This window comes from Dreissena polymorpha, chromosome 5, assembly GCF_020536995.1.
Source record: "Dreissena polymorpha isolate Duluth1 chromosome 5, UMN_Dpol_1.0, whole genome shotgun sequence".
Classification (NCBI taxonomy): Eukaryota; Metazoa; Mollusca; class Bivalvia; order Myida; family Dreissenidae; genus Dreissena; species Dreissena polymorpha.
The window spans coordinates 77,404,827-77,426,937 of NC_068359.1; the positions used below are offsets into that span (position 1 = coordinate 77,404,827).

Consider the following 22,111-nt stretch of genomic DNA (forward strand, 5'->3'; position numbering starts at 1 on the left):
TTGTGACACAATTAAATACCTTATAAAATGACATATATGGCTGCATGCGATTATGCAATCTAAGTATGAAATAAGTTAATATTATGTGGATTTTACCAGCGACAAAAGTTTACTTTGAAAGGCAATACTCCTTGGAGATTTGGAGAATTGTACTTTTTCACATGGAGGCTGACATCTTGATACTCTCTAACAAAACATAATACTAGAAATAAAAACGCAGTCATGATATTTTAGAATAGTGTTTTGGTTTATCTAGGCTATAATGTTAACACAGATAATTTGTATCTGTTCACTATTACTGTTTACTCAATTTGAACAATATTAGTCTCTTAAACATTTTCAGTTTTGAGACTATCATTCCATCCTTGACCTTTGAACTGAAACTTGTGATGCTGCGTAATCGTACCTATAAAATCAATTCTCAACGATTTCAGCTAGGAAGTAAAGATGAATCCCCCACAAATCACTCTTAAAGTAAGTGTTAAGATTAAACATTGTCCTTCCTGCATGTAACGTTATTTAAACTGTTTGTGCTGATATTTTAGAGTTGTAATTGAAGCAATTACTAAAATAGCCTCTTGTCATGATTATTGTTTTGGCTACCTACATGTACATGTATATATATCGGTATAACGTAACAAATGCATTCTATGAAGTTTAAACTCGATTGTTCTGGTTTTATGGAAAAAAAAGTTCACTGTATACATACTATGATACAATAAAAATATTCGAATGAAAGTATTGTCATGTGAGCAAATAACAACTAAAGCAAAACATCCTGAGCTCCGACTGGGGATCAGTGTGAACCAAAGACCTATAGAATACACAGATTGAAAACTTCGCGCCTTATCGGCTATCTCACGTGGTCGAGAAACTGATAAGAACACTATGGATCAGCAGACGATTTATTCCAAAAATCAATCGGAGGAGTCCGAAGATATCCGATGTATCATGATTGCGATAAGATAGCGACGTGTCCAGTAGCAACGGCTACAATTATTGAGCAAAGTTATGCGAAAATGTTACGGCGCTATAGAAAGGCAGCTGTAACTTGGTCAATAATGATCCGATTTTTATAAAATAAAGTTTCATAGAAACATGAGTAATTATGCTTTTACAAAATCTCAATTCTATTAACCTAAAATAAGAAATTATAATACCGCGATCGTTGAAGTAATAGCGCTATAAGAATTTCCAAATCATGGCGAGAATGCGATTGAATAATTTATTTGAAAGGCTTTTGCTGATAAAATTTTCTTGTATACATTTTTAATTCAAACATTTAAAACCATATAAAATAATATTATTTCAAAACGGATAGATATATGTGGACACATAGATCTAGGTCTCTGATAAAAACAACATTACAGTATAATAAATGCTAATAGTATGATCGTTCGATCCAAAAACGGTTTCAGTTAGTCTTATTTCAATATTGATTCTGTGGATTTTTTCAATTTTTTAATTCTCTATTTTACATTGAGATCTTATTCATGAGTTATAGGTTATTAAAGTTTTGTTTGTAACCAAGTTTTTTTTTCTATTGGTAATTAATAAAAGCTATAAGTGTCATGGACTAGGATTTCGCGAAAAAGAAAAAAAAACAAACATTTCACGCGCGTGATAATTGTCGGATCAATTAGTGAACTGAAGGAGATGTTATGTTTGTATCTATTTGGGAGGAAAAATGAAAAAGTTTATCAAAAAGAACTAAAACACGTTTGACAGCAATCGTGTACAACAGAGGAAAAGAGCTTAAAATTGTACCAACATTGTAAAAAGCCAAATCCTTTAAATTGAAAATTTTCTTCTACGTTTTTGTAATTTATACTTAGATTAACATCTCTCCTAGCATAAAAATCATACTTCAACGATTTTGGATGAGAAATAGAAAAGTTTTAAATAAAGAAACAAACCACTTTGGCGACAGGTGTGAAAATGATTGAATGAAATAACAGTATAAAATTGTACAAAGGCAAAATCCTTTAAAATGCCTTATTTTCGACTACTTATTATAAATCATACCTAGATAAACATCTCACCTAGCATAACCATCTTACTTAATCAATCTGTGATGAGAAATGAAGAAGTTTTTGAAAAAAATCGTTTGGGCCTTTCAATTTTTCAACAATTATTATAAATGAACAAATCAATTGTTCTCTTTCAAAGTCAGATAAATTTATAATACCAGGGGACAAAAATATTTATAAATTGCACTCGTCCTGCAGGACAAGTGCATTAAAATTTTCACTCGTCCTTCAAACACATGCACCTGTCCTTCAAATATGTGTGAAAGAAAGATTGCAAAGGACTGATATGACTAACAATGTTTCCTATATCACTGCTAAAATGCTGCTTACTTAGTTATTCATGCCAGCTGATCACAGAAGAAATGTTAACTTACTTTATTTATGAGGAACACAAAATAAATAAATGAAGACAAATTTGTTTTTTCCTTTTTCTAATGCTTGCGTGCTTTCCATTTCGGATGGTTGAACATCGCTTGTGCCCCCTTTAAAGAACGCTCGTATGTCAAACATTTTTCAGATGAAATTCAGACTGGTCTAAAACCGTACTTCGCAGTAAACTAATTCTTTAAAAAAATCAATACTTACAGTGAATGAAGTCAGATGGTTCCCTGTCAACATGGACGCGCAAAGTTTACACCAAAAAGCCAATATTTACTCGGGACACAGTCTCGCATAACAACGCGCACCTGCTATATGAAATTTTCAATTACGATTTCTGGTTCATTATCTTTCTACTTTCGGAATAGATATGCTTTAAGAAATGATTTTATCTAATGAAAAAGAGTCTTACTGGTCAGAAAATATATATTTTAACATCAGTTTTTGTTTACTCGTCCTGTAGGACGAGAGCTTTAGGGAAATTCACTCGTCCTTTCAAGATTTCACTCGTCAATACGAGCGGACGAGTGGAATTTTTGTCCCCTGAATACATAAGAATAATAACTACCAAAACCTGAAGCATTATTAACAAAGAAAATAAAAACTTATTTTTATTAAAAAAAAAAAATATTCAATATGTCTGTTTGCGGCGACCGACTTTGCCCATAATTGATTGCTTTAAAACAAAATGGCCGACAGTAGCTGGAACAGAGAAGAATCTACAGGTACACCGGCATCTCCAAAATCGATGTCACGTAACCCGCGTCCGCTGTTAGATATTATCGCATATCGCTATCGCGAAGACGAGAGTTTCCAATCTGTGTTATCTATAGGTCTTTGGTGTAAACGTGTGACTTCCAGAGTGGTAGGCAGACACTCTAACCGTGTCCTTAAAGAGCTAGCCCAATAGCAAGGCTGTCCAAAGTGACCTTTAATCACTTCACAATGGAAGGCATATTGTACTTTGAGTCAGAGTAGTGAATTTACGGTATTTGATGATTTTACTTTTTTTATTTGAAAAACCTACTACTGCATTTCAAGAATTTATCCGACCTGCACACACATTGATAACCCATAAAGGTCAACACGATTGATTTAAAACATGACATAATGAGGGTGCAGGATCAAAGTCATGTGATCCTGCACCCTGACAAGTATGTAACGTCTGGTAGACTTTTTATAGCTTCAGAGAACAGGTCAAGTGATTAGTATATTGTACTATAAAAGCTGCTTGCTGGTTTGTTAAGTTAAGAGGCACCTTATAAAGCTCTTTGTACTCAATTATACATATAAGTTGTGTCCTGAGAAAACTGGGCATAATGCATGTGCATAAAGTGTCGTCCCAGATTAGCCTGTGCAGTCCGAACAGGCTAATCAGGGATGACACTTTCTGTCTAAATTGGCTTTTTGCTTAGAAGAGGCTTCAATTAAACAAAAAATGTCATAAAAGCGGAAAGTGTTGTCCCTGATTAGCCTGTGCAAATTGCACAGGCTAATCTGGGATGACACTACGCACATGCATTATGACCAGTTTTCTCAGAACGCGACTCATATTACCAGAGACGTATGTCTCTGATATTACTGGGTTATTCTTATTACCATTTGTTTCCAAATTATTATTAACCGGTCATTATTTATGACAAATTTAAATATTTATGCCCCCCTTCGAAGAAGAGGGGGTATATTGTTTTGCTCATGTCGGTCTGTCCGTATGTCCGTCCACCAGATGGTTTCCGGATGATAACTCAAGAACGCTTAGGCCTAGGATCATGAAACTTCATAGGTACATTGATCATGACTCGCAGATGACCCCTATTGATTTTCAGGTCACTAGGTCAAAGGTCAAGGTCACGGTGACCCGAAATAGTAAAATGGTTTCTGGATGATAACTCAAGAACGCTTATGCCTAGGATCATGAAACTTCATAGGTACCATACATTGATCATGACTCGCAGATGAACCCTATTGATTTTAAGGTCACTAGGTCAAAGGTCAAGGTCATGGTGACTTGACACAGTAAAATGGTTTCCGGATGATAAATCAAGAAAGCTTAGGCCTAGGATCATGAAACTTCATAGGTACATTGATCATGACTGGCAGATGACCCCCATAGATTTTCAGGTCACTAGGTCAAAGGTCAAGGTCACAGTGCCAAAAAACGTATTCACACAATGGCTGCCACTAGAACTGACAGCCCATATGGGGCGCATGCATGTTTTACAAACAGCCCTTGTTTTAATCTGATTTAATCACAAAGTGGAAAGTGATAAGCTGGTCTGCAGTCATCTTTAAATTTATAAGAATTTTGCATTTTTATATAGGTACATGTACCTCTTCTTAAACCTCACTTCCTTTTGAACCATTTAATATTGTTAATTTATGTATATTTTTGCACATGATTACTACTTTAAAGTAATGTCATAATTACCCCAACACACACTTGTTTATTTAACCACAAGTATTATTGATGTTTTTTATGCACACTACACAATCATGTCATTTAAAAGTAATCACCTGATACATAATAAAGAAACGGATGATCTGAAATAGGATTTTTGGAACAAGGGAGTGTGTCCGATTTTTATTATATTTAGAGCAAAGTTAAAATGTCGATTTTAGCAGACAGGTTTAATTGTACACCTCTGCACAGCAACTTGTTGGCCAGTTGGTTAGCTAACTACATATTAGGTTTCAAACCCTTTTCCACTCAGAAGCAAAGTGAAAATGGTTATGTGAAAACAGCATAAAACTCGCAGCCTGTTCAGGTTTATGCTGTTTGCTGCTCATCAGCATCTAAGGGTTGGAATTGCAGCCTTTAAAACTGGAATCTAGTAGTAAAGGTCTTTAATTAAATTTAAGTTTCTAAAGGACAACAAATGCATCAAAATGAATCCCGGACAATCGCTGCTACGGACAATCACTTCATGCTTAATTAGACAGGGCGGACAGTCGCTCCTACGATGTTTTGACAGGGCGGACAGTCGCTCCTACATTATTTTGCCAACCCGGACAACCGCTCCTACATTATTTTGACGATTTCTTAATCAGCATGTCTATGATTATTAAAATAGTGTGTTAAAGTGATACTGCACGATTTTTATATGTGTTAAATTGTTATATATTGATAAAATGCTTCATGTATACGTTACAATAACACAAAATAGACAAGAAAAATGATAAATTGAAGACGAAATCCATAAAATGCAACGTGCTGGCGAATTCGACTGTACAGACATTTTCGACTTCACAGTCTGCTAAATTACATATAAAGAATCGACAAACTGTAATATAGTTTCTTAATAAGTAAATTAATTAATAAAAATCACATTGATCGGCTCATTGTGAATCTGCTTACTGTTAACAAGTTGGCAAATTTATATGTCGGTTAATTATAGGTGTTAGCCTTTGATCAGCGTATAATACGTTTTGCCGTGGAGTCAAAATAATGTAGGAGTGACTGTCCGGGTTGACAAAATAATGTAGGAGCGACTGTCCGCCCTGTCAAAACATCGTAGGAGCGACTGCCCGCTCTGTAAAATTTAGCGTAGGAGCGATTGTCCGTAGGAGCAATTGTCCGGATACCCATCAAAATACGTATCTATTAAAGTGGTAAAGGGTTAATACCTCACATTACTGCAGAGTGTAAAAGGCACTATTACTAAAATAGTGAACAAGTAAGCTTGGTTATAGGAACTTGGGGAAAAATTAAAACATATTTGATCCTGTAATAATTGCTTATGATCCATACCAGGCTACGCTTTATTTCTATAAATTGCTTTGAAATACTTCAATTGCTATGTTTTCAGTTGATTGTGTTCTTCCACTTCATCTTTACAGTATGGTAAGTCAGATTTAATGGAATGTTTTAAAGGTACTTGTTAATAGATTGCTTGTGAAACATGTCATTAAATAAATTAACTAACAATCAACATCAATATTTTACATAATAGTTAGGTATAGTGTATTTTATAGGAAGTAAAGTTATAGCATGTTAATGCTTACTAAAACTTGTTTTTATGTGTTAATTGTCAAAGGTGCATTTTTGATTATTAATCATTCATTTTAAGTGACATGCAATACTGTTCCCGAATCACAAAGCTTGAGCTTTCAAGTGCTTGCACTTATGGTCTTTAGGTTTGTCACCAATTTTGTCAAAGTACCGGTATATGTAATGATCAAACTTTGTGTTGTTTTATCTTGCAGGGCAAGCCAGATTGGATTTCTTGGTCCATCATATGTATACATGAACCTGTTTACAATGTCACTGGGGGTTTGGAGCATCGTGCACCACGAATCTGCTGAGCCAATCTTTATGGTAAACATTATGAATATTACCACAGTCCATGATTGGATGATAAGCTCAATTGGACTATCAATCCAAAGATCAGGGTTAAGTTAAAATCTATCTACTGGTATATAAGCTCGATTGCATCAAAAGTCTACTTAACCCTTTGCATGCTGGGAAATTTGTCGTCTGCTAAAATGTCGTCTTCTGAATTTGTAAAATAAGCATTTTCTTCATTTTTTTTCAAAGAATACTATCAGAATAGCAAACAGTTTGGATCCAGATGAGACGCCATGTTCTGTGGCGTTTCATCTGGATCCAAACTGTTTGCAAAGGCCTTTAAAATTCGGTTCCCGCACTGAAAGGGTTAAGGCTTATTTGAAAAATTCTCTAGTGTGTTTCCTGGGACTAGAAACAGTACTTGATGTCTCTGGTGGAGATCTAAAGAAAGCTCCCACAGTGGGATTTAACCCATGACCTCCCGGTTGCTAAGCGGACACCATATCCACTTCGCCAGACAACCTTCAGAGTTTGACATCTGGCCCAGCCACTTAACTTGTGTAGGTTCATGAAATCATTTCTTTGAATATTTTTCTCCTACCTCTCATTCAGGTAGGTCAGTTGTCAGTTACTGGAACAGTATATGCACTTAGCATCTATCCTACGAAAAGGGTACACTGACAGACACAATATGACTGAAATACTGTTGAAAACTGCTTGAAGTTCAACTTAACCACCAAACCACATTTTCTAAATTTGCTAGGATTTTATTTTTTGCTGTGAAAGTGTGCAGGCATTTCAAAGGATGCTTTAATTCCTTGTTTAGCCAGATTGATCCAACAATGGTTGAGTCAGTGATCTTTTCCTATCTTTTATAAAGTACCCGTAAAGCGTACTTTTCCATTGGAGGAAAAACTACAAATCTGAAATGTAGTAAAAAAAAATTCCAAAAGAAGGGAAATTTTCCACAAATGCATGATCTGCGAGTGAATAAATCAAATGAGCACTGAAATTGAACATTTCAAGCCCAAAGTCATGTAAATGAATATTTAAATTGGTTTTCAGGTTTTCATGTGCTAATTTTTAGAAAACCAGAGGTACAGTATTGACATAGCCAGCTTGTCGTCCGCTGTCCGGCTTCTGCTGTCCGCCGTCCACGTCGTGCTAAAAAATTAACATTGGCTCTAAAATCAAAGTGCTTCCACCTACAACTTTGAAACTTTATATGTAGATGCACCTTGATTAGTTCTAAACGCCACACCCATTTTTGGGTCACTAGGTCAAAGGTCAAGGTCACTATGACCTCTAATATAAAACTTCTGACAAACTTTCATTTATTCAAAACTGCACCCACAGCCGAGGGTTGGCACCCGCTATGCGGAGCTCTTGTTCCACATTCGTAGGGTACTGGTACTTTTCCTTATTAGGCAAATAAAATCCTTGCAGTGTGGGCCCAACTTGTTACTTGATCATTCATCAATATTAAAATAACTTGCAATAAATGCTTAAATGAAGACAGTCCATTATGAGTGACCTAAGTCCTTAGCTTAAAGGATTGAGTTCACACTTAGAGGTCAAATTTGAAATAACATAACTTGCATGAACTAGTATTTTATGATTAACAATGTTTTTAGCCAGGTTTCAGACAAAGTTGAAAATCCTGATTATTAAAATAGAATATGGCGTGTGGGCTGGCAACATCAAGAATTTGGTTTCTAGTTGATAACTTTATTTTACCATGACAGATCATGATGAAACTTTAAATATATCAATCTTGCATTGAGCCATTCATTGGGATTGTATTTTAGGCATGTTGGGTCACGGTCATCAGTAAAATTGTCAAAACTGCACCATTTATGTTTTTCCTACAATGAGGGTATGTTAGGCTGAAATGTTGTGTGTAGATAGCTAACATGCAGACCAAGCCTAGGATTACAAACGTATTTTCACGCATTTGATGTCACTTAGAAAGTTATTTTTAATTTAGGACTTTTCTTACTAGAATCAAGTTTTTAAGGCTTCATTTCCAACCCTTAGATACTGATGAGCAGCAAACAGCATAAAACCTGAAAAGACTGCAAGTAACTCACAGGCTGTTCTGGTTTTATGTTGTTTGCTCATAAATATCTTTTGTGGTGTTTATTTGATTTTAATGTTCACCATTTTGAGTCTTTGCATGTCATTTGTAAGGCACTTGTCCTAAGCTCAGAGGTAAAGGTCACACTTAGTGGCTGAAGGTCTAATTTAGAACATATGTACAGGTAATGAGGCTGGTCCAGAGTGTAACTTCATCATTCATTATTCAGTGTTTTGCATACATGTAAATGTACAAATAAAGGTGGTTGGTTATGCTTCAAGGTCAATGTCACACAATGGGGCAGGGCAGAGCGTGTGGGTGCTGGTACATCATTACACACAATTATATTGTAAGAACTAAAATGACCACCTATAGTCCTAGAAATAGGAATGCATTGACTCCCCAGTGACTACTATAAAATACTGCATTGACTCCCCAGTGACTACTATAAAATACTAAACATGTTGTGCAAATGATTTTCAGAACCCTTAAAATCACAGTCATCTTTTGTCTTAGCAAGTAAACTTTTGTGGAAAAAACACGTTATTTATTTAATAACAACACTTTACACTTGGGGACTTTTCTAACACATCACTTTTCAAACTTGAATATCTCAGTTATGAGTAAAGATATTGTTTTAAAATTTTGCACATGATCATTTCACTACATTCTATGCAAGCTCACGATAAAATCATTCATCCGTGATGATTGGAAACTTAAGCACGTGGGGTAGGTGTGGTTCCATATTTTTGCACGTGGAAATGTTGAAACACGATTTAATTCTTGTTTTATTTCAATTTAATTATTAAAGGTGGGTTCTTACACCAGGGAAGCATAAAATTAATTTACAAAACAATATAGCTCGTATGAATATTTAGGGGCGCAATCGCGCACTTTGCATTTTACAGGCTACCTTTCCCACTTGCTCAAGCGTCCGATCATCACGGATGAATGATTTTATCGTGAACTTGCACGTATTGTAGTCAAATGATCACATGTGCAATTTTAAATAAGAATATTTACTAATTATTGAGATACATGTATGTAAGTTTTAAAAGTGGTGCGTTAGAAAACATATATGTAGAAAAATCACCAAGTGTAGTATAAGGCAATATACATGTTATTCCAATTTAATTTCAATTTCATAATTCTAGGTAAGTTTTTACACAAGAAAAACATAACATTAATTATAGAAAAACAATATGGCTCGTATGAATATTCAGGAGAGAAAGGGCTCAATCTGCATGTTGCAAGCCGGTTATTTATTAAGACGTGTAAGTTTATGCGTTTAACTTTTCACATTGTTATTATTTAAGGTTGTACAAGTTTGCAAATTTGACTTTTAAAGTGACCATTTTGATTTGTTAAGTTTTATATTTTGTTGTTTTTCAATCTCAATTAAATTTTCAGGAATTATCAGATACGTGTTTAATTACCCGGTATTCATGGTCCAAATTTCAACACAAGCCACTCAAAAATAAGGGAGCTATATTGATATGATTAAGTGATGCATAAATTAGAAAAGCCTCCAAGTGTAGTTATTTAACAAAACAATAACATTACTAAAACATTTTGCCTGCAAACACAAATGTAGCAGTTATTCTGAAAATGTAACAAAAAATCCTACAGAAAGTGAAACAATTGATTTTTTTCAGTTTTTTTAGGTCTTAAGAAAATATATGTATTGTGATCATTTCAGTTCCTGTTGTGTCACCTGTTCTCCATACTTCAAGACATCATCTTGCTTGGAATCTATGAACCCAGGGCCTACAATATCTACGAGCGTGATGGTGTAGATGGTGGGTTTTGTACGGAACTGAATTTTCAAAACTGGATACATGTGTATATAATGGATAGAGTGTCACATCAGATCTAATACATCAGTGCTAAGCAAAGCAGGTTTAAGACTGTAATTACCCGTGACATGCAAGCATGGGTTTTATGCCATATTCTGCAGGCATAGCTAAAGCAAAGCCTGGCTGCCTGACCAATGGCAGGTTGCTGTGGTTTGATGGATATGGTGTCCGCCTAGCCATCGGGAGGTCACGGGTTTGATCCCCACTGTGGGAGCGTTCTTTAGATCACCCCTAAGACACCAAGTACTGGTTCTAGGCCCAGGAAACAAACTCGAGAGCATTTCAATAAGCCTGAATTTTTTTATGCAATTGAGCTAAAATAAATAGATTTAAACTAATTGCACAGCCTTGTAATGAGCTACACATGTACGCTGTCTGCTATAAAGTCAAGCAATGTTGCATGATCTCTTTGGCCAATATGGTAGCTCCTGACCAGAATGTGCAATCAGCAGAGTGGTCTGGAGCTACACTGGCTGCATGTGACATAATCCCCATTATCTCATGAGGTGGGTGCAGTAGTTCAAGTGGTCTGGAGCTACACTGGCTGCATGTGACATAATCCCCATTATCTCATGAGGTGGGTGCAGTAGTTCAAGTGGTCTGGAGCTACACTGGCTGCATGTGACATAATCCCCATTATCTCATGAGGTGGGTGCAGTAGTTCAAGTGGTCTGGAGCTACACTGGCTGCATGTGACATGATCCCCATTATCTCATGAGGTGGGTGCAGTAGTTCAAGTGGTCTGGAGCTACACTGGCTGCATGTGACATGATCCCCATTATCTCATGAGGTGGGTTCAGTAGTTCAGGTGGGCTGGAGCTACACTGGCTGCATGTGACATGATCCCCATTATCTCATGAGGTGGGTTCAGTAGTTCAGGTGGGCTGGAGCTACACTGGCTGCATGTGACATGATCCCCATTATCTCATGAGGTGGGTGCAGTAGTTCAAGTGGTCTGGAGCTACACTGGCTGCATGTGACATGATCCCCATTATCTCATGAGGTGGGTGCAGTAGTTCAAGTGGTCTGGAGCTACACTGGCTGCATGTGACATGATCCCCATTATCTCATGAGGTGGGTTCAGTAGTTCAGGTGGGCTGGAGCTACACTGGCTGCATGTGACATAATCCCCATTATCTCATGAGGTGGGTTCAGTAGTTCAGGTGGTCTGGAGCTACACTGGCTGCATGTGACATAATCCCCATTATCTCATGAGGTGGGTGCAGTAGTTCAAGTGGTCTGGAGCTACACTGGCTGCATGTGACATGATCCCCATTATCTCATGAGGTGGGTGCAGTAGTTCAAGTGGTCTGGAGCTACACTGGCTGCATGTGACATGATCCCCATTATCTCATGAGGTGGGTTCAGTAGTTCAGGTGGGCTGGAGCTACACTGGCTGCATGTGACATGATCCCCATTATCTCATGAGGTGGGTTCAGTAGTTCAGGTGGGCTGGAGCTACACTGGCTGCATGTGACATGATCCCCATTATCTCATGAGGTGGGTGCAGTAGTTCAAGTGGTCTGGAGCTACACTGGCTGCATGTGACATGATCCCCATTATCTCATGAGGTGGGTGCAGTAGTTCAAGTGGTCTGGAGCTACACTGGCTGCATGTGACATGATCCCCATTATCTCATGAGGTGGGTTCAGTAGTTCAGGTGGGCTGGAGCTACACTGGCTGCATGTGACATAATCCCCATTATCTCATGAGGTGGGTTCAGTAGTTCAGGTGGGCTGGAGCTACACTGGCTGCATGTGACATGATCCCCATTATCTCATGAGGTGGGTGCAGTAGTTCAGGTGGGCTGGAGCTACACTGGCTGCATGTGACATAATCCCCATTATCTCATGAGGTGGGTTCAGTAGTTCAGGTGTGTTCATTTGTAAATACACACGCAATGCATATCTGTTGTTTAATTGTTTGAATCTAACAATATGTTGATCCTTCTTTTTCATTTGCTTTGATTCTCTATTTTCAGCAACAGCAAGAAATGAGTACAGATTTTCACTTGGGTATCCTTTTAATCAGAACACAAGCCATATCAAAATAATTAAACTTTGACGCAGGGTGCTTTTAGTATCGAGTGTTTTGTTTAAAATAATAATTCTCCAATATCAGAAAATACCATTTATAAAGGATTGAGATATTTTGGAAAGAGCAGAAGAAAAATTTAACTAATCATAAATTTCTTTTTCAAACTTTTCACATTCCTGATCATTGGAGCATCTTCTTTTTGCATAGCAATGTGCATCATTGCAATACTTGGAGCGAAGAAAATGTTCTTATCTAAATAAACCAAACTGCATGCAATTTCTTCATAATTTTGGCTGCTCTTTGGCATTTATAAAGAAAAACTCAAAAGTGCTTATTTAAAGCCATTGGTTTAGGTTTGGAATGGTTATGGGAGTCGTGACAAAACCCTGTTTTGCCTTGTCATGAAAATGAATTACATGAAGAAACAAAATCCTTGATTTCCTTTTGTTAATGTTTACATATGTTGCCAATTCGGGACTTTGTAACCTTTACATTATCATCTACATGCCTTCATCATTTCAGATTTACAATCTGGGGCTTTTTAGCGATTTTTGTTTTGTTTTGTGGTCATTAAACCAATGGCAAACAGTAAAAATTTTCCCCAAAACCCAGCTTCAAAATTCTCAATTGATGGTTTCACTTAAAGATGTTTGCAGAATTTCAAAAGCTGATAAACACTCAAAATCAACAAATTTTTCATACAATATTTTCAAAAATAAAGTTAACACATAAAGAATCAATGTTCCTTACAGCAATATGCAAAATTTCAACTCTAGATGTGGTCTAAAAACAGATTCAACGCGATACAAAACGCTTGATTTTATTTTGTTGTGTCACAATATATTCCTTGTGAATTTCCGACTGCGATATCCAAAAATTTAGGAGTGAATGAGAGATTGGCTTCTGGCAGCTTCGGAAGCATGACTTAGTTCTCATGTAAACATCCTTCTTCTGACGCTGCCCAAAGCCAGAAATAAATCAAGCAATACCTTTTTCCCTTTTGTGAAGAAAATGTATGCACTCACAAAGGCAATTATTGAATTCCCAAAATGGCTAGAAACAGCCCTGCAATTAAATGTCCCCTACAGGTTTCACCGGAGGGGAATTATGGTTTGCACTCTGTGTGTCTGTCTGTCTGTCTGTGAGTTTGTGTGTCTGTCACAATTTTCTGGATCCTGCGATAACTTTAAAAGTTCTTCATATTTTTTCATAAAACATGAAACATGGATAGATGGTAATATGGACATAATGCACTTCATTTCATTTTGGTTCCTGCTTCAAAAATTCTGGTTGCTATGGCAACAAATAGACTAGAAATACTGCTGAAAATGATGTTTTTTTTGGATCCTGCGATAACTTAAAAAGTATTAAACTTGCAACATGCATAGATGGCAATATGGACATTATGCATGTCATTTCATTTTGTTCCCACGTCAAAAAATTGTGGTTGCTATGGCAACCAAAATAATAATAATCTGAAAATGGTGGAATTTCTGACAATGGTGGATCCGGTAGGGGACCATATTGCTTGACAATAGCCTTGTTTAAATTAGAACTATGGTCTTGACCTAATGACCTTGCAAATATAAACATGTGTTGACAGTTGTCTAACTTTTTACATATACCTTGTCACCTACCTGCATACAATGTCAAAGTTAAACCTTTACTACTCAGATACATATTTTCACGCCTTTGTAGTCCCTAATCAAATTAAATTTAATTAAAGACCTTTCTTACTAGATTAAAATTTTAAAGGCTTCATTTCCAAACCTTAGATACTGATGAGCAGCAAACAGAATAAAACCTGAACAGACTGCGAGTTACTTGCAGACTGTTCTGGTTTTATGCTGGATGCAAAAGTCATTTTCACTTTGATTCTTTTGGGTGAAAGGGTGTAACAAAACATTCCATCAAGTATGAACTATGACCTTGTGTGCACTATGACCTTGACCCAGTGACCTCTAGCATGAGCATAGTGAACCTGATAATCAAGCCAGTCACAGCCTTTCTTATCTACCGGATATACGGAGAGCGGGGAGGTAGCTATGGTGATTTCCACATTCCAGGGGTGGGAAACCTGCCTTCATTTAACCCTGGTAAGATTTGGTTCATTGATTTGATCTCCAAATAAGTGCACCTATTATTGGCTCCTCCATTACCTCAACTTGTGTTAATTATCAATTATAATTTTATAAAACATGAATTTTATTTCATGAGTGGCTTTAGACATTTAAATGTCCATGTGCGGAATCACTGGTGAATAATATCTACCTCTATTGCTTAGAATTATGAAATACAATGTAAGAACATCGAATTTTCCACCCAAAACAATACATTTTATTTTCATTTTATACTATTTTCTTATTTTCATGTTAACAAGTAGATTCTTCATGAAAGTGTTAATTTCCGTTGAAAAACAACAACTTTTCTTATCACGGAGTTAAAAAAATATTGCCTTAATCATAATCTTAATTTTCATTTGAAAGTATTTCAACTATCAAAGAGGTGAAGTCTGGTAAATAAAAGTACTGTGGATATCTTAACCGGATCTTCTCTAAACTGGAGTCCTCTCTAAACCGGAATTCTGTCAATGCTCGATACAGTTCATACTTTGGATTAACATTCGGTTAAGTAAAGTGTAAAGGTATCCTGCTAAAGGATTCAGGGCCTTGTATATTGCACATCAGACTTAGTGGGCTTTACTTGTTAATTGCAAATTAAAAGATGCTTTCAACAAATGATGGTGCTCAACATGGTTTCAAGCTAACAAATTACAAGGGTCACCTTGGTTTCATTTCAGGTAGTCCAACACGTGGTGCCTATGAAGACATTGACACGCCCCCAAGTGCCCCCAGTGCAGACGAACCCAACTTTAACGACCAGTATAACTCGCCTGAAAAACACTAGTGTCCAATGGGAGCCTTTTTTGTTTTTTAACTGTGCATTTTTTGCCATTATTGGTATGATTGTGTGTATTGATACTTTTTTTCCATATGGATGTATTATTGTATTGTACTTTTTTCTCCATAAAATTGTATAAAGGACAGATCGAAGGGTGTTTACGGTTAAGTAGGTATAGTTACTGATATATTGTTATTTAACATAATGTTATAATTGAATAGGCGATCTTTAGGTTTGCTTGAAGTTTTGAAAATAACACTATTTGGCACGAACATTTTTGTGAGTTCAAAATGGTCATGGCATTTATATACATGTTTCACTCTTTATAGATTTTATTTTCGAATTGTTATTGCTGCTGTGTATCGTAATATATATTTAATTTAGCACACCAAGTTTTACAATTTTATTAGACTTCATTGTATTTGTTTTATTGTAAATTTTATGCATCAAAATGACTTATATAATTCATTTTAGTAAACAACTCACTGAAACACTCAATATGTCAATGTCATAAATCACCATTTTCCATCACTTGGACACAAACAATTTCTGATATAATATATATGAACATAGTGAATTGGCCATGTGCCCAACACCTGTGATGTGAACACCTGTGATGGGGAGATATTATCACATTCCTTGTTATGCAGATTACTCTTGATAACATGGTTCATTCCTATAAAATCTGTGATAATAAAAATGGTGATGTTCAAAAGAATAAACGCGATGGTTGCTTATGCATATTGAATTCCCTGGTCATAGGAACTATGTGATTGTTTATTACCAAATTTGTATGATTATTTGACTTATTTCTATATACATGTATATTGGAAAATATTCCATTATAAATACTTTCTGCTAAGTTAACCCTTTCAGTGCGGGAACCGAATTTTGAAGGCCTTTGCAAACAGTTTGGATCCAGATGAGACGCCACAGAACGTGGCGTCTCATCAGGATCCAAACTGTTTGCTATTCTGATAATATTCTTTGAAAAAAAAATCAAAGAAAAAGCTAATTTTAGAAATTCAGCACACAACATTTTAGCAGACGACAAATTTCCCAGCATGCAAAGGGTTAATTGTTTTGAAAGTATTTCAGAGAATAAGGCTGTAATTTGTGATCATTATAATTTAGATTCTTATGATTTGAGAAGTTTAAGAAGGGTTCACTTTATTGAACAAACAAGTGTTTTCAGTTCTCTGTAAATTTCTTTGCATAAGATTTTTAAAAATGTTGTAGTTGAACTCAAGGTGTGTTATGGTCATCAAGTTGATTTTGTCTTAAATAGGTTGTTCAGTATCATTAAGAGTGAAGAGTTTTGTGTCAAGTTCTTGTATACGGGCTGATATTCTTGGGTGTAATTAAGAAAATTATTTTGTTCAAGAATTGTATAGCTGAGTATAATGTGGTGTACAAATGATTAAAAGGAAACATATTGTACTGTATAGACATTTCAAATATAACAAAATTTTCACAAGTTAATACAGTACTTAAATTATGGTCTAGTCCTCTCTCTGTTCCTCATCTGACTGTCTGCTTTGGTTAATTTGTGTGTTTGGATCATGCAACGTATACTGTGTTGTATTTTATTATGCTCCCCAAACATTTTCGGGGAGCATATAGTTGCCAGTTTGTCCTTACTTCCTTACTTCCTTCCGTCACACTTTTGTTACAGTTTCTCATAGCACCTTCAATACTTTACCGATTTTTTTCATATTTGGCATGTAGGTACCTTGCATGGACCTCTACCTTTTAATGAAGTTTGAGGTCACTGGGGTCAAGGTCAAGGTCACCGAGGCTAATAATATATTTTTCTGTCACACTTTTGTTCCAGTTTCTCATACCACCTTCAATACTTTACCTATCTCTTCCATATTTGGCATGTAGGTACCTTGCATGGACCTCTACCTTTTGATGAGGTTTGAGGTCACTGGGCACAAGATCACGGAGGCTAATAATAGATTTTTCTGTCATACTTTTGTTACAGTTTCTCATAGCAACTTCAATACTTAACCATTCTCTTTCATATTTGGCATGTAGGTTCCTTGCATGGACCTCTACCTTTTGATGAGGCTTGAGGTCACTGGGGTCAAGGTCACAGAGGCTAATAATAGATTTTTCCGTCACACTTTTGTTACAGTTTTTCATAGCACCTTCAATAGTTTACCGATCGCTTTCATATTTGGCATGTAGGTACCTTGCATGGACCTCTACATTTTGATGAGGTTTGAGGTCACTGGGGTCAAGGTCAAGGTCACTGAGGCTAATAATAGATTTTTTAGGTGGTGATTAACACATAGATTGACAAAGCGCATCATCAAGGAGCATCCATGAGTTTCACTGATATTCTTGTTAATATATACATATCATTTACAGTAACGGTATTAATTGTTGCCTAGTGTAGTGGGTGGTTTCAATTTTTCAAATATCTCATTTGCATTATAGGGACCATATTTATATTAAGACTGAACACAGGGCCTTCATAATGGGACTCTCCTTTGATTTATTTTACATGTATGGTTTTAAAATTTTTTCGTTTGTGCATGGAAAATATTTCCTACAAAGACATCAAATTTCAGGCATTGATTTAGCCAATATTTATTGTTGATTTCTTCAGCATTGATTATCAATATTACTCGTTAAGAACAATGAGTATTGATTAACCCATGTATGCCTAGCGTCAAGAAAAAAGGCCTTGGCAAACAGCGTAGACCCAGATGAGACGCCGCATGATGCGGCGTCTCATCTGGGTCTGCGCTGTTTGCTTAAAGGAATTTCTGTAAGAAATATTCTAAATATAGAAATAAATATACTAGACATCCCTAATTTTGGAAATAAATTGATCCAATTTAGAAGGATGGGAGAGTCCACTAGGCATAAATGGGTTAAACGGAAGATTGATGCTTAGATCAGGGTAATAGTCATGCCAAGTGCAAAGCAATTTTCTTTCTCCAGAGGGTTTTCCCATAAGTGTACCTTGTTTACATTTCTTGGGGCCATAGTTGTGTGGATAAAGAATAGTTCTGTTTAAGATTCTCATTTTTTATGACCTATCAGATATATTTGGTTAAAATTATGCTATTAAACAGAATCATTGTATTGTTAGTAATTATCGTGATAGTGATCAAATAAATGATTTTCATTAATTATCTTTTGAAAAAATATGATTACCAAATAGTTAGTAAAAAAAGAACTTTTAAAATGTTGTATGTCAGTTTAAAGTGTATTTTATTACTGTAAGGTTTATGCAATATTATTTTTTGAGCACTTTGTTACCATTATATAGCCCTCTTGTTTGAAAGAAACAAGAATAATACATGTTAGTTAAACAAACTCATATGTTAACTGTGACAATTGCTTAGCAATTGCACTTTAAATATTGGCAGTTATAAAGCCCTGAGGGATGAACCTGTGTTAATATATGTTTACAGTTTATAACTTTATTTACTGGTTATTTTATGTGAAAATAATGTGCAATATTTTTATTTTATAACAGGTTGATGGCATAATGTTGCAAGCTATTGTTTTGTTTAATCATATTTGAACTTCTGTTGCTTTTTTGTGTTAGTAAGGTATACAATGCAGAATATTCCATACCATGGGTCTCTAAGTACAAGCTAGCTTTACATGGTTAAAGGTATGTGTGTATATTTTTTATGCTATTTGAGAGTCTGTTTTTGTTGATATGTGTGGTTATTAGTCAAATTATTTATCTCACCATTATACAATTATCTTTCATAGTAGTGCAGTTGTCAATAACTGGCAAAAGCATGTGCACTGATTAAACCAATTATTCCAGATAAAAAAAAAGAAACTTAACTTATCCCCATTAAATCACTGAAAAACGTTTCAAAATGGTGAACAATTCAAACAAGTAAACACATAACTTAAATATGATTTTTATATGACACTAGACTTGTATCATACTAAGATCATGTGACCATTTAACCGTGTAATCTGCAAGCATTTTTCGTACTTATTGTCTTGTTGCTCAGACTAATGAAGTCACATTCCAATATTATATATTATGTGCTAGAGTATCTTATTTTTCATTATGTTTTCTATTTGGCCTTAAGGCCAAGCCCACAGTAGACACTTATGCATATTCCTAACATTTCTATAGTGAAAGTACATTTTCATGTCTTGCCTAATATAATTAGTTGTGAATGATGGGATTTCAAATTGAATTAGCATTAATGAGTCCTGTTCTGAGAAAACTGGGCATAATGCATGTTCGTAAAGTGTTGTCCCAGATTAGTCTGTGCAGTCTGCACAGGCTAATCAGGGACGACACTTTCCGCCTTAATTGGATTTTTGCTTAGAAGAGACTTCATTTTAATCAAAAATGTCATAAAAGCGGAAAGTGTCTTCCCTGATTTGCTTGTGCCGACTGCAAAGGCTAATCTGGGATGACACTTAACGCACAAGCATTATGCCCAGCTTTCTCAGAACAAGGTATAAATGATCATCATATCTAGACAAGTGTTTATAGTATACTATCACACATCACTTGTTTTTCTGTACCCAATGAAGTAAAGTGGGGACATCAATGTCCTTCAGACACAGTTTATTCTAGTTGTAAGTAAGTCTTCTGTAATTAACATTACTTTGAATATCATTCACGCTGTAGGTATGTGATATATATCTTGTGCATACTTATTCCAAATGTCTGACCATTATCATGAAAAGTGTTGTTTAGTTATGTATCTATAACTGCATGACTTAAAAAAATGAGACAATCAGCGTGTAACCTATGAATTGTCTTAATCCTTATAATTTAAATGTATTGATGCTCTTTTAAAGTTGAAGGAGTTTATATGTCCACTAAATCGATTTTATTTATTGCAAACACTTCTATAATGGAGTATCTGTAGATATTGATGGTAAAGACTGAATGAATGTATTGACAATTTAAGATGCATAACAAACAAAAAAGCGTTTTATAAGAAACAAGGTTCCTGTCAAGGCATAATAACATGTACAGAATATTCAACCAGTGTCTAATGTGTTGTGATTCAATTTCATATCATTATAAGTTAGCATTTTTCATAAAAAAAACTTTGTTATTTTTTGCAACCAGTTATCATTTTAAGTGTTAAGGAAAGTAAAATGAAAGCATAACTTATTACATGACATAGTTGATATATAAATAGTGATATTTTTATTAATTAAGTGGCTGATATGTACTGTAGAGGCTGAGGAAATCCATATGCCTGCCTACACAACGGATTTTTACGGATATTCAATACAATAGTTATGTGTTGTGCATTAATGGAATATAAAGAGGTGATGGTTAGTTTTGTATTTACTATTGTGGGACTTTCTTGTAACAGGTTTGGCATGTCACAGTTGTGCAATATTTTGTGTAATTTGTAATGAAAATTACAACTCACCAGTGAACAATAATTGCAAGCAAATTTTAAACTGCATAATTATTATGTGGAACATTTATAATAATAGAATAATTGATTATCAGGCCGTTGGCAATATTTTTGTCATATGCTGTATTCAAAATGTATCATGTCATTTGAATTGTTTTCTAGATGTGAAAGGTTTTGTGAACTGTTTTATGTTTAATGTTATAATGCCATAAATTGTCTAGTGTATTATCTTAGCAAATGTTCTTGAGAATGGAAATCTGGCCTATCTTTACAGTCTGTACTTAAAGTAAGCCCTTTCGTCTAATTTACAACAAAAAGTGAGCATTTTCAATTAGATCACTTTGTAGCTCTCTCTTAACGCATTGCAATATTATGCATTTTAATGGCTTTATGCCCCCGGATCGAATGATCGGGGGTATATTGTTTTTGGCCTGTCTGTCATTGTATGTGTCTGTCTGTGTGTCCCAAAACTTTAACCTTGGTCATAACTTTTGCAATATTGATGATAGCAACTTAATATTTGGCATGCATGTGTATCTCATGGAGCTGCAGATTTTGAGTGGTGAAAGGTCAAGGTCATCCTTCAAGGTCAAAGGTCAAACAAATCAAAGCGGTGCATTTGGGGGCATTGTGTTTTTGGCAAACACATATCTTGTTTGTTGATAATCTTCAGTTATAATGTGAATTTCAGTAAAATAAACTTTTTCATATGTTTAAACTTCTTCATGTGTCTTCAGATACAGTAAATCTATCATTTGGGCATCTTCTTGTGTTAAGGTGAATTTGAATGTGAAAAAACAACAACAAGAACATGGCAAATCTCAATCTTTTGCTTATAATAAAAAAAAAAAATAATCTTCATTTTTATTAATGATGACAGGTTGTTATCTGAAAACTATTGAAACTACTTGTTGGAAAATGTCCATACATTTCTTTTTTTCTTTATCAAAACTATCATTTCTAGCCAGATTTTCCTTATATGGTTTTCAGTGCAATTATGTGTCATAATAATGTGTCATATATTATTGGGATGAAATTCTAATAAACTATTTATCTCTTACATTTGCTGTACGTTGTATTTTATTAAATAATCTTTGATTATGAGCTAAAGCTTTCATATCTTGAACAGGTACTTTCAAAACTAGAGTATATTGAGGACAAGAGGT

General features: G+C 35.3%; 1 protein-coding gene across 1 annotated transcript; it reads left to right on the forward strand.

Moving 5' to 3' along the window:
* Nucleotides 1-358: 358 nt before the first annotated feature.
* Nucleotides 359-22,003, forward strand: LOC127882039 (type-1 angiotensin II receptor-associated protein-like). Its single transcript, XM_052430431.1, has 7 exons — nucleotides 359-474; nucleotides 6,215-6,249; nucleotides 6,612-6,723; nucleotides 10,470-10,569; nucleotides 12,608-12,641; nucleotides 14,629-14,759; nucleotides 15,464-22,003. The coding sequence occupies exons 1-7, from the start codon at nucleotides 448-450 to the stop codon at nucleotides 15,568-15,570; spliced, it is 546 nt and encodes a 181-aa protein (XP_052286391.1). The 5' UTR covers nucleotides 359-447; the 3' UTR covers nucleotides 15,571-22,003.
* Nucleotides 22,004-22,111: the final 108 nt, after the last annotated feature.

Bases quoted from the DNA above. Each gene is read 5' to 3' on its own strand.
- LOC127882039 (XM_052430431.1), top strand. From the start codon at position 448: ATGAATCCCCCACAAATCACTCTTAAA. The intron at 6,250-6,611 runs GTAAGTCAGATT...TTTATCTTGCAG, and splicing joins CACTTCATCTTTACAGTATG to GGCAAGCCAGATTGGATTTC. The intron at 14,760-15,463 runs GTAAGATTTGGT...GTTTCATTTCAG, and splicing joins CCTGCCTTCATTTAACCCTG to GTAGTCCAACACGTGGTGCC.